This window comes from Trachypithecus francoisi, unplaced genomic scaffold, assembly GCF_009764315.1.
Source record: "Trachypithecus francoisi isolate TF-2019V2 unplaced genomic scaffold, Tfra_2.0 Lachesis_group20, whole genome shotgun sequence".
Classification (NCBI taxonomy): Eukaryota; Metazoa; Chordata; class Mammalia; order Primates; family Cercopithecidae; genus Trachypithecus; species Trachypithecus francoisi.
The window spans coordinates 61,695,844-61,708,462 of NW_022681466.1; the positions used below are offsets into that span (position 1 = coordinate 61,695,844).

The 12,619-nt window shown below is 42.6% G+C and overlaps 1 protein-coding gene across 2 annotated transcripts in view; it reads left to right on the plus strand.

The window, feature by feature from the left end:
• LOC117067689 (protein SCO1 homolog, mitochondrial) overlaps positions 1–9,666 on the plus strand; it is a 22,416-nt gene extending 12,750 nt beyond the window's left edge. The window contains exon 6 of one of the 2 annotated variants that reach the window (XM_033184540.1): positions 9,018–9,666. In XM_033184540.1, the coding sequence (XP_033040431.1) occupies positions 9,018–9,062 (45 nt within the window). In that variant the 3' untranslated portion in view covers positions 9,063–9,666. Of the gene's footprint in view, positions 1–3,252; positions 4,154–9,017 lie in introns of those variants that run through there. The other variant, XM_033184539.1, reaches the window with a different exon arrangement.
• Positions 9,667–12,619: the final 2,953 nt, after the last annotated feature.

The following is a 12,619-nucleotide window of genomic DNA, read 5'->3' on the forward strand; positions in this document are numbered from 1 at the left end:
TGCTGTCACATACCCAACTCTACTCAACTGCCCCTCTGCATTTTCTATTTAAAATACTTTGAAACCTTTAATTGTGTAGCCTGCCTTGCCTGGTTATTATTGATGTGGCAAGAATGTATCATATTCATGTCTGCCTGTAACAGCAGTGGACAGCTAGGTGCCGGTGAGATCATAAAGCAAACACAAGCCTGGGCACTGAAATTTATACTCACAAAACAGATAATCCAGAATATAGATATTCATTTTTTTAATTACAAATGAAAATGAAAATATGTAAGTCTTATGGAGACTTCTTGGACCTTGTAGAATGTATCTTTGGCCCCATTTTTAGAAATACTGGCCTACTGCTATAAGAATTTGACTTTTGATGAAATTCGATGGGGAATTCATTGCTGTATATGTGCTAAATCATCCAATAGGGGGAGACACTCTCCAGCTTCTTAGGCTTTTCATTAGTGTGACTTCAGTCCCTTGAGGTCACAGACTTTCATCCGTAAGATGGTTTGAGAAACTTCTGTTAACATTTAAGGACCTGCAGGAAGTAAGGGGGTACCTTTAAGGTTACCGTTGAGATGTAATGGAATGAAATTTTCTTAATCTAAAACAACAGCAACAAAAGGTAAGCTTCTGGCTTTTGAGTGCACTCTTCAGACTGATGGAACTGGGTATACGAAATATTTGGGATTCCATAGAAAGCTGGATCTGCACATTAATGTATTTTATATATAATAATAATAATTATATAGGTATTAGAAAGTACTGTTGAAAAAAGAATACAAATGGCTTTCAAACCTAAATGTTCAGTTTCCTAATAAAAGAAATGTGAATTGTATAATGAGGTAACATTTTTCTATTAGCTCAGCAGTGGTCAGGAAATTTGAAAACATATTGTCAAAATTGGAAAAACAGGCAATATACTGGAGGAGTGAATTTGGAACAGCAGGCTCTCTCATGCATTGTTGATAGGGATTAAACTCATACCCTCTTCAGAGGGCAATTTAACAGTGTCTCTCACATTTAAAGTGATACACTTTTTAGGCCAGAGATTCTACTTTTTGGACTTTATCCTACAAATATAGTCTATGGCATTGTAAAGAGAAAAGACTGAAAATCCAGGAACCATTTTTTAACTACTGTGTATAATCTGATATAGAACAGTGTCCAATATATTGTTAAATGAGAAAGCAGTACTCTATAATATATTGTTGCTTGTGTATAAAAAAAATAAGTGGTAGTGGATATATGCACATAGTAGATGCAGAGAATTTCTCTGGAAGGAACTGGTGACATTAAAGGGAACTGAGGCACTCTGGGTGTGAGGACGGGGAGGGACATTTTCATTGAATAAATTTACTGGATATTCCTTTTCTATGTGCATATATTACCTTTTCAAAACGTAACTCACACTAAAACGTAACTTGCACACTAAAAAAACTGAGTTACTGCCCTCCACTAGAATTGGAGCTAGAGGCAACATGGTGATAAAAGTTTGTGGACTTTAAAACTAGACAGATTCTAGGTTTTAAAGTTAGGCCTGGCACTTAGCAATTATATAATTTACTGTCTCCAGCCTGTGATGCCATTTGTAGAGGAGGAGAATACCTGTTTCATGGCTTAAGATGACATGTGAAAGAATTTGTCAGTTAATGCTAGTGTCCTTTTTCTATACAAGGAAGTACTAGAACTTGGAAGACCTCTACATTAGAATAAATGTCAATTTGCTGTGTCACAACCCAAAGGAATATTGAGGAGTGACCTGACAAGTTCAACAGATACAGATAAAACAATGTTTTTGTTGTGTACTACAAGGTAATTTATATTAAGAACACTCAGAAAATAAGTCCCACATATTGTAATTTGTTTTTTTTAACAGAGAATAGAGAAAAGGAAGAAATAGGGAGAAAGAGCGATGTAAGCTACAGAGTAAGGCTTGGCAAGAGAACTGGACACTGACTTCTGATTTCTGTATCAGTTGTGTGGAGAAATAGAGCTCCCCGTGTTGCTCCGACAATGGATTGTCCCACAGCACTTGAGATCCAGTGGTTGGCGCTCTTTTGGTGCACATTCTTTCCTTATGTGGGGAGGCAGGTGCTCTTTCCATTTGCTGTCTTAAGAATGTGTGTACAAAAAATAATATCCTCACAGACATATAATGCATGCTGGGGTATATTTGGGCAGTGTCTCCAGTTTGGTATTTGTAATCACATTCCTGTCTTTCTTTGTCTTGCCAAATAGCAATCAAGCCTGCAATAAATTCCAAGGACTCTTAAGTGCCAAATCTCACTTGAAATTGGATTTTATGAAAGTGTCTAACTAAAAAAACTGGTGACTAATCTAAGTTAAAGTTAGAGCTGGGACCGTTTTAGGACTTTGCTGGGAAAATGGATGCTGAGTTTCAGATGACTCTGTGGTTGGGGGGAGCAGTATTTACACTCCCAAGGATTTGCTTTCCAGGTGATTTTTAAGATGACTCCGTGAGTTGGCGGCGGGGGCTTGGGGGTTGGGGAAGGGCAGCATTTATGGCTTCTGAAGATTTGCTTTCCAGGTGATGGATTGATTTCAGACAGGATTATTCAGTGGAGGAGACAAAAATTTCCTTGGGGAGAAAAATGTTTCTTTTCCTGTTTCTGTTTGAATTACTAATATTAAAACTAAATATTGTTCAACTTTATAGATTATTTAAACTAGTGATTAGTTTTCTGATTTCTTCTCATAAAGCATGGTAAGCAGAATTTTGGCGGTAATGAATGACAACCAGTTCTTTCTAAAACAAAGGAATAAACCCAAGAACTTACGAAAGAAAGCAGTTTTTCACCAACACTTAATTCCATGTGATGTCTCTGTAACATGTTTAGGGTCTGAGGAGATACCTTACTCGAAAATGAAGGTATTTTTCAACAGCATTGCTATTCCACAAAGATTGACTGCTTTGTGAAAGCCTGCAGCAGCTGTTTCTTAGAAGGTGAATTCTTAGAGGGTGTGTGGGTAAATGTGTTAAGGATTAAACCAAAAGAATTTCAGGTTCTAGCTGTGACAAGCAATAACCAGTGCAGATGTTTAGGACACAGAAGATTTTAGACAATTTTTGTTAGGAATTTGCTATAATAGGCTTAAGCCTATTCCATGAATAATAGATGTTACAGAGGTTATTTAAGCATGATGTAAAGTTCTCTTATCTTGCAGGATACATTCAGTAAAATAAGCAGCTTATTTTGGTAATCTTTGTCACACTCTCCCCCCTTCTCTCTGCAGGTGGATCACACGATAATAATGTACTTGGTTGGACCAGATGGTGAATTCCTAGATTATTTTGGCCAGAACAAGAGGAAGGGAGAAATAGCTGCTTCAATTGTCGCACACATGAGGCCATACAGGAAAAAGAGCTAGCCAAAGCAGTGTTGCTGGATGCAGCATTGTCTTGCTAAGGGGAAGGAAACTTTGTCTCGCATAGGAGCTTATATAAATATAAACGTATATACATGCAGTCTACAGAATGGCCTTCATATCATGAGAACATTTCTGTTTTGGATGGGGATGTTACTCTTGCGTTCAACCAAAATTGATTCTTGGAAGTGTAAAGTTTACAACCCAAAGTCAGAGGACCAAGTTAAAGTGAAGCCAGTAAAGAACCCACCCTCGGAAAGGACACGGCGGGGCGAGGCACAGCCAGTGCGTTTCTGCCTGCAAACAGGCCCTCCCAGCAGCTTTGCCGCCTCTCCATTGTCTTGGACCTTGCTCAAATAGCTGTGGGACTGAATTTCACAGAAAAGAATATAATTTCCATAGTGTTCTTGCTTGCCTTTTCTTGAGTTCTTTGCTCTTCTGAGAGTTCTTGGTGGCTAATAACAGTCAGATTAGGGTCTCAGCCATTCAGAGTTGATACTTGAAAACTTTGGTTTTCCTTATTAATGAATATCACTATCAGATTTGACTAATGAAGAGGAAATCTATCGTTTGGGGGAAAAAAAAACATCAGTTTGATTTCTCTACAGGGTATTTTGTGTGATTTTTAGCTAAGTGGTGTGCCAGGTTTTCAGTGACATACCAAATGAAAATAAGAGGATATTGATCATGGGTGTGATGCTGAGTACCTCTCTGCATATACTGAATTGTACTTTGTGTAAAATAAACATATTCAATTTTGCTGTCCAGACAAGCATGATCTTTTTCATGGGTGATGAGTGGGTGCATAGATGGCCGCACACAGTTCTCAGGGAAGAGACCCACAGGCTCCAGTGGGCAGGTGGGTGGGACGCTTGCTGAAGTGCAGGTTCCCAGACCCAGAGCTGAAGTCACTGAATCCGCAGTATGATGCAGAGACCGGCTTCCGTAACAGATATTCCAGGTGACTCAGATGCTGGTGGACCGGGACCATCCCTTAAGAAAGTGTTTTTTGGGGAAATAACTTGCCTGGCACAATGGCTAATGCCTATAATCCCAACACTGTGGGAGGCCACGGCCTGAGGATTGCTTGAGATTAGGTGTTCAAGACAAGCCTGTGCAACATAGTGAGACCCCCCCCATCTCTACAAAAAAATATTTTTGGCATGGTGGCACATGCCTGTAGTCCGGCTACTCGGGAGACTGAAATGGAGGATCACTTGAGTCCAGGAATTCAAGGCTTCAGTGAGCTATAATCACGCCACTGCATTCCAGCCTGGGCAACAGAGTGAGGCCCTCTCTCTCTATATCTATGTAGAGATACATACATTAATTAAAATGAATTTACAAATAAACAAATTTGACCCTTCTTTTGGTGTGTCAGCCATTGAAGAAAATGATGATTGAATGATAGAATGAATCTTGGCTTTTGCTTCTAAATTTAACTCCCCTGGATGCCCAGGTTTGGTCTTTTTCCGCCAGAAGCTGCTGCCCTAGGGGCAAAGTTCTCCGAAAGTTTTTCAGTAAATCCTAAGATGCAACAAATACGGACAACAGATTCTTTTTACACGATACGTTTCTACATGCACATGGTAGAGACCTTTTGGTTTTTAAGTTCTCAATATCTAAGTATTTATATCAAAGTAAAAGTATGTGAAGAAAAAAAAAACTATGCTAGTTATAGGTTTAATAATGTCCCCCAAATTTTATACATTGAAGCCCTAATCTCAGTACTTCAGAATGTGACTGTAATTGGAGATAGAGTCTTTAAGGAGATAGTTAAAATGAGGCTGCTAGGTTGGCCCTAGTTCTACATGACTGGTGTTCTTAAAATAATAGATTAGTCGGGCACAGTGGCTCACGCCTGTAATCCCAGCACTTTGGGAGGCCGAGGCGGGCAGATCACCTAAGGCCAGGAGTTTGAGACCACCCTGGCCAACATGGTGAAACCTCATCTCCTAAAAATACAAAAATTAGCTGGGCATGATAGCAGGTGCCTGTAATCTCAGTTACTTGGGAGGCTGAGGCAGGAGAATCGCTTGAACCCAGGAGGCAGAGGTTGCTGTGAGCCGAGATTGTGTCCTTGCACTCCAGCCTGGGCAACAAGAGTGAGTCTCCATCTCAAAAAAACATTAAAAAAAGGGCCAGGTGCGGTGGCTCACGCCTGTAATCCCAGCACTTTGGGAGGCTGAGGCAGGTGGATCACCTGAGGTGAGGAGTTTGAGACCAGCCTGACCAACATGGTGAAACCTCGTCTCTCCTAAACATACAAAAATTAGCCGGGCATGGTAGTGGATACCTGTAATCCCAGTTACTCGGGAGGCTGAGGCAGGAGAATCGCTTGAACCCAGGAGGCAGAGGTTGCAGTGAGCCAAGATTGCACCATTGTACTCCAGCCTGGGTGACAGAGCAAGACTCCATCTCAAAAAGAGTAGGAGACACAGTGAGATGACCATGAGAAGCCAGAGAGAAAACAGCCGTCTTACAAGCCAAGAGAGAGGTTGTGAGAAAAAAAGAAAAAAAACCCTGCTGACTCCTTGATTTTTGCCTTCCAAGCTCCAGAACTGTGAGGAAATAAATGTCTTTGTTTTAGCCACCAAACCTGGTAAGGCAGCCCTAGCAAGCTAATACAATAGCCTGTTCCTTAATAAACAACTGCAAGATTGGAATGACTTTCCTAGGAATTTGGTCAAGAAAGGAACTTACTAAAAGACGATTCTCTTTTAACAAGAGAGATATTAAGTATCTCAAAGGCCAAATCTTTAAAAAGATTAACTGTTTTAAGCCAGAAAACATTTGTGTGGATCCGTTTGCTCTTAGATAAAATTCAGTCTTCATTCTCAGCTGTTGCATGTGAAGGCTTGTGCAATGATCCAAAAAGGGAACAGCAACTTTTGGAGAAAACTTTGTTCTTCATTCGAATGTCAAGTTTAAAGGCTTGAAGTCAGAATGTTAGAAGTGGGGAAGGGGACCTTAGAGGTGATGTCTTCCAGATGTTCCTGTTTATGCAGAAGGGGACAATCTCAGAGAATTAGGGTGCAAAATTCAGGTCCCAATTTCTAGATAGGTTTCTGTTTGTTCTGCTGCTATCGTGCACTTATGGTGACTATGTGAATCCAACCAAAACAAAGGTGCCATGCCAGTGGGGCAACCTTTTTCAACTGCGAATCTTGGGAAATCAAAAGGAAGGCTGTCTTTTCTTCTTTTCTTTTCTTTTGTTTTTTGAGATGGAGTTTCACTCTTGTTGCCGAGGCTGGAGTGCAATGGCGGAATCTCAGCTCACTGCAACCTCCACCTCCCAGGTTCAAGCCATTCTCCTGCCTCAGCCTCCCAAGTAGCTGGAATTACAGGCACATACAACCACGCCCAGCTAATTTTGTATTTTTAATAGAGACTGGGTTTCTTTATGTTGGTCAGGCTGGTCAGTCTTGAACTCCCGACCTCAGGTGATCCGCCACCTCGTCCTCCTAAAGTGCTGGGATTACAGGTGTGAGCCCCTACACCTGGCTGCAAGGCTGTCTTTCAATGAAGTATCACTTGCAAATCTTTACCTGGGTGGATTACAGTGTTTTCACTAGACTCTTCAATCAAATTCATGTTTTAAGAAATACCACTTGTTGATTTGAAAATTACAAGAATCCTATCAATGCAGTAGGCATGAATGTACCTCATGTGTCCAGCTGTTCATGAAGCAGCTGATAAATCTTAAGTGTAAGAGGTGACATTTACTGAGTACCAGTAAAACATGCAAGTTGGGAGGCTAATGTGTACCCAGTAAAATGATTTTAAGTTGTACATGCATCTGCATAAGATCCTTTAAAATAGCTTTTATTGTTCTTAAATGTATGCTTAAAAGAAATGAACATTAATATTTTCAAATCATCCATAATCTCCCAGACCTTTCTTGGTTTTATATTTAGCACAATTTAAATCTTTGTGTATGTGTATATGAGCTAACTTTAAAAGAGCAGTCACCCATACAAGCATTTTTTACACATTTAGTTTGTACCTCTTTTTTTTCTTTTTTTTGAGATGGAGTCTCGCTCTTCTCACCCAGGCTGGAATGCAATAATGGCATAATCTCGGCTCACTGCAACCTCTGCCTCCTAGGTTCAAGCAATTCTGCAACCTCAGTCTCCCGAGTAGCTGGGACTACAGGCCACCACGCCCAGCAAATTTTTGTAATTTTAGTAGAGACGGGGTTTCGCCATGTTAGCCAGGATGGTCTTGATCACCTGACCTCGTGATCCGTCTGCCTCGGCCTCCCAAAGTGCTGGGATTACAGGCGGGAGCCACCGCGACCAGCCTAGTTTGTGCTTTTTCCTTACCAGTTAGGGGTTATATTACTCTGTAACAAAATGGATGGTGATTTCTATTCATTAATAAGATGCAAGTAATAGCCTCTTTAGCCCCATATTCCTTAATAAACCTTTAGACCTTATGGGGGTAATTCTTTTCTATACACTTTTCCAATGTATTTGAAAGTTTGTTAGCTCTTCTTCCATAATTATTCTATATCCTCAGTAAAGAAAGTTTGGTATACAGAAAAGTTGAAGGAAGAAATTTTTAAATCACTTTTGTTCCACTACCAAGAAATAATACTTGGAGGTATTTCTTTTCAATCTTCAACATGAAGGTGCTAATGTCCCGCTTCTTAAGGGGTCTTAAAGTCACTCACTCTGTGTATTATTTCATGAGAACATTTGTGTGGGTGTTTAACTGAAAGAAAACTTGAGTTTTCTTTTTTTTCCTTTTTATTGTGGAAAATTTGAAACTTATTCAAAAAGAAGAATAGTTAACTAATTAATTATGTACCCACCAGCAAGTTTCAGTGATTACCGACATTTAATTTTGTCTGCACCCCCACCCACTGCCACCCCAGCCTATTTCCAGCATGTGCCTCTGAAAGAGACCAACTTTGTCTTTTTAAAACAACCACAGTTGGCTGGGCACGGTGGCTCATGCCTGTAATCCCAGTACTTTGGGAGGCCAAGGCGGGCAGATCACCTGAGGTTGGGAGTTCGAAACCAGCCTGACCAACATGGAGAAACCCCGTCTCTACTAAAAATACAAGAATTAGCTGGGCGTGGTGGCAGGCACCTGTAATCCCAGCTGCTCGGGAGGCTGAGGCAAGAGAATCACTTGAATCTGGGAGGCAAAGGTTGCAGTGAGGCGAGATCACGCAACTGCACTCCAGCCTGGGCAACAAGAGCAAAACTCTTGTCTCAAAAAAAAGGAGAGGGAGGGAGAGAGAGAGAGAGAAAGGAAAGAAAAAACAAAAGAAAGAGAAAGAAAGAAAAAGGAAAAAAAAGAGAAAGGAAAGAAAAAGAAAAAGGAAGGAAAAAGAAAAAGGAAAGAAAGAAAAAAGAAAGAGAAAAAGGAGCAAAACTCTTATCTCAAAAAAAAAAGGAGGGAGGGAGAGAGAAAGGAAGGAAAGAAAAAGAAAAGAAAGGAAAGAAAGAGAAAGAAGAAAGAGAGAAAGAAAGAGGAAGAGGAAGGGAAAGAACTACAGTTTCACCAGCGCAGCAAAAAGGTTTTTGTTTTTGCTCTTGGATGTTGTTGTTTGGTTTTTGCTTAATATCATCAAATATCCAGTCAGTGTAAACTCATTTATAATTTGGTTCTTTGATTTCAAGGAGCTACGAGGCGGTTCGTTGTGGAGATGTGTTGTCTCCATGTGATACATGTGACTTTGTCCACGTTTGCACCCAGTTCAAGGAAGACACAACCCTAGGGAAAGACAATGCTCCCCGCCAAGCCTCTCTTCCCATTCTCAAACACAGGGTGGCGGTATTCGCGTTGGACCAGATTGGAAAGACTAACCCACTTGTCCTCGTTGTTGGGTGTTTGTTTCCTTTAAATTTGTAAAACAGGTATAATTGTGTTAGGATGAAGTATGATGCTATGAGAACAGGGAAAACTAACCCATGGTGATAGAAGTCAGAATAGTGCTTACCCCCAGCAGGCGCTGGGATGGTTAGTAATTCAGAGGGCGGTGCCAGGAAAGCTACCAGAGCGATTGAAATGTTCAGTAGCTTGAGCTGGATGATGACTTACATACATAAAAACGTATTAAACTTTGAACTCAAGATGTATGCCTTTTACTGTTGGCACCCTATAACTCCAAAAGAAAAGTGGAGGGGAAAAAGAATCCCTGCAAAAGGCAGGCTTGAAAGAAAGCAAGTCTGTGATGTGGAGAATGCATTGGACACCTCTCAGCAACTTGCTGTAGCTTGGGCAGTGATAAAAGCTAATGCCAACATCAGGTTGCCCAGGAGAGAGAAGGCCTGAAAGAAGACAGCGTGGGCCGGGCGCGGTGGCTCAAGCCTGTAATCCCAGCACTTTGGGAGGCCGAGACGGGCGGATCACGAGGTCAGGAGATCGAGACGATCCTGGCTAACACGGTGAAACCTCGTCTCTACTAAAAATACAAAAACTAGCCGGGCGAGGTGGCGGGCGCCTGTAGTCCCAGCTACTCGGGAGGCTGAGGCAGGAGAATGGCGTAAACCCGGGAGGCGGAGCTTGCAGTGGGCTGAGATCTGGCCACTGCGCTCCAGCCCGGGCGACAGAGCGAGACTCCGCCTCAAAAAAAAAAAAAGAAGAAGAAGACAGCGTGGAGGAAGTGTCAGCAAGCTTCAGCAAAACCAGGGGGCAGATAGTAGGAGAGTGGGCCTGGGGTGTGGTGTGGACGGAGCAGGGTAGCCACACTTAAGCCCCAGAGACAGTGTCTTCTCATCCTCACTTGAAGGGACAGGAAATCAATAGCTCTAGTGACCCCCAGGCTGGAGGACGGGACCTAAAGTTGTCACTGCTTTGAGAGGCAAAGAAGTTTGCTCAGAGGCTTTTAGAGGCTTCTAGGGCCCTGGGACCCCGACACTGAGGAGGAGCAAACTGAAGGAGAGAGTGGGCACATTCCTTGTTGGCTGCCGTGGTGAGCAGCAGCTGGTCCTTGTCAGTCAAGCTCCGGACCGCTCCAGTGATGTTCACTGCATTTTGATGGAGTAAGCCAGGGACATTACCACTGTGCTTGAGCCATCTGAAATATTCCTGGGTGGGTCTGCAGTTGGCAGCCCATGATCCTTTTTCCATTCAAGGATGACGCAAAGGTAAGGGGCCAAGACTGAGCTCTGTAGATGCCTGTAAGAGCCTCCTGGTCTCAAGAGGTCATACCGAGAGCCTTGGCCACCACGGTTTCGTGAGGACCTTGAGGTGGTTTGGCCATCACAATGTCAGACGTGTCACACACCATCTGGGATGTCCTCACTGTACAGAGGAAGAAGGGCCCAAGTGGTGACTTACCTACAAGTTTGTAGCAAAGCTAATACTTGGACTCCCTCTACAGCCTTGCTATACTCAGTGTAGTCCATGGTCCGGCAGTGTCACACCACCGAGGAACTTACCAGAAATGCAGCGTCTCAGGCTCCACTCCAGCTCTCCTCAATCACAGTCTGTTTTTTCTTTTCTTTTCTTTTTTTTTTTTTTTGTGATGGAGTTTCGCTCTTGTTGCCTAGGCTGGAGTACAGTGGCGCAATCTTGGCTCACTGCAACCTCTGCCTCCCTGGTTCAAGTGATTCTCCTGCCTCAGCCTCCCAAGTAGCTGGGATTATAGGCGCCTGCCACCACGCCCAGCTAATTTTTGTATTTTTAGTAGATAGAGGATCTCGCCATGTTGGCCAGGCTGGTCTTGAACTCCTGACCTCAGGTGATCCACCCGTCTCGGCCTCCCAAAGTGCTGGGGATTACAGGCATGAGCCACCACGCCTGGCCCACAGTCTGTATTTTAACAAGATCCCCACCTCGGTCTTATGCACATGGGTTCTCCCCCACCCCCAATACCACAGAGTCTATTAATTTTTACCCAATAGGGAAGGGGAAAAAATCAAGAAAGAATAATGAATTAAGTAATCTTTCCCCCTCCAGGAAGCTCTTTATTTAATTTTACTCCCATGGAAACACAATATGAAGAGTCTCTCAAGTCAACAAATTCCATTTTCTGATAATTATTTAATTGCCCCACTTTTTAAATTTTCATCCAAGACGACTGTCACTCCCTGTCAGAACTTCTGTTCAGCACAGCACACCACGTGTTTCTCCACTGAGTTGATGTAATGTGATCAAAAAGCAGAGATGCTGCTTGATTACCCAGTGGGACCTTCTCGGGGCTCAATGCAGTCTTTCCACGTAGGCATTCTCAAATACTCAACTGAAACCTGATTGAGGATCATTTGATCTCTGTCGGCCTTAGTGCAGCAGGCTGCTGAGAACCGCCCATGTAACAGACTGAGAGAGACTAACTGCCTGTCTCCCTGTCAGCCCAGGTTCTGCTAAGGTGATCTTAGTTACAGACGAAGGTGGGGCCAGAGAGCCCTGCAAGGATTAAATTCCACTCCTAATGGAGACAGGCAAGCCTTCAGTGCCCAAAGCAGGGCAGGCCTTTGGATGGCTCACTTTTCCCTCTACCAGCCTCAGCCCCATACATTCAGAACACCCTGTCAGGAACGTGCGGGATCACAGCACAAAACAGTCATTCACTGATTGACTGATGACGTCAGCATTGCTGAGTACCTATGTTAGGCTGAGTACGAGGGATACAAAAATTAGGCCCTGGAGAGTGCCTCTGGGATGCAGATAACCAGACAAGATAAAGAAAAGGCGGATCACGAGGTCAAGAGATCGAGATCATCCTGGCCAACATGGTGAAACCCCGTCTCTACTAAAAATACAAAAATTAGCTGGGCGTGGTGGCACGTGCCTGTAGTCCCAGCTACTCAGGAGGCTGAGGCAGGAGAGTCACTTGAACCCGGGAGGCGGAGATTGCAGTGAGCTGAAATCGTGCCACTGCACTCCAGCCTGGTGACAGAGTGAGACTCTGTCTCAAAAAAAAAAAAAAAAAAAAAGAGTAGGGCAGCTTTTAGACACAATGCCCCAACCAAAGTGTCAACGAGTGCACCTAAACTTCAACTCTCTTTTGAGTGTTATATGTATCTACTCAGCATCCAGTTGTAAATATGCAAAAATCAATGCCTACTGTATTTAAACAGTATTAAAGTCACAATAGCCACATAGAATCTATAATAAATAGAATCAGTGTAATAATGACTCAGATCCAGGGGAAGAAAATTATAAAAATTTTGGAAAAAATGTTGAGATATTAATTAAGAAAATAGTTTGTTCCTTGGTGAGAAGACTCAATGTAAATATGTCAGTTTTCTCCTGACTTAAGTCTTCAACACAGGCT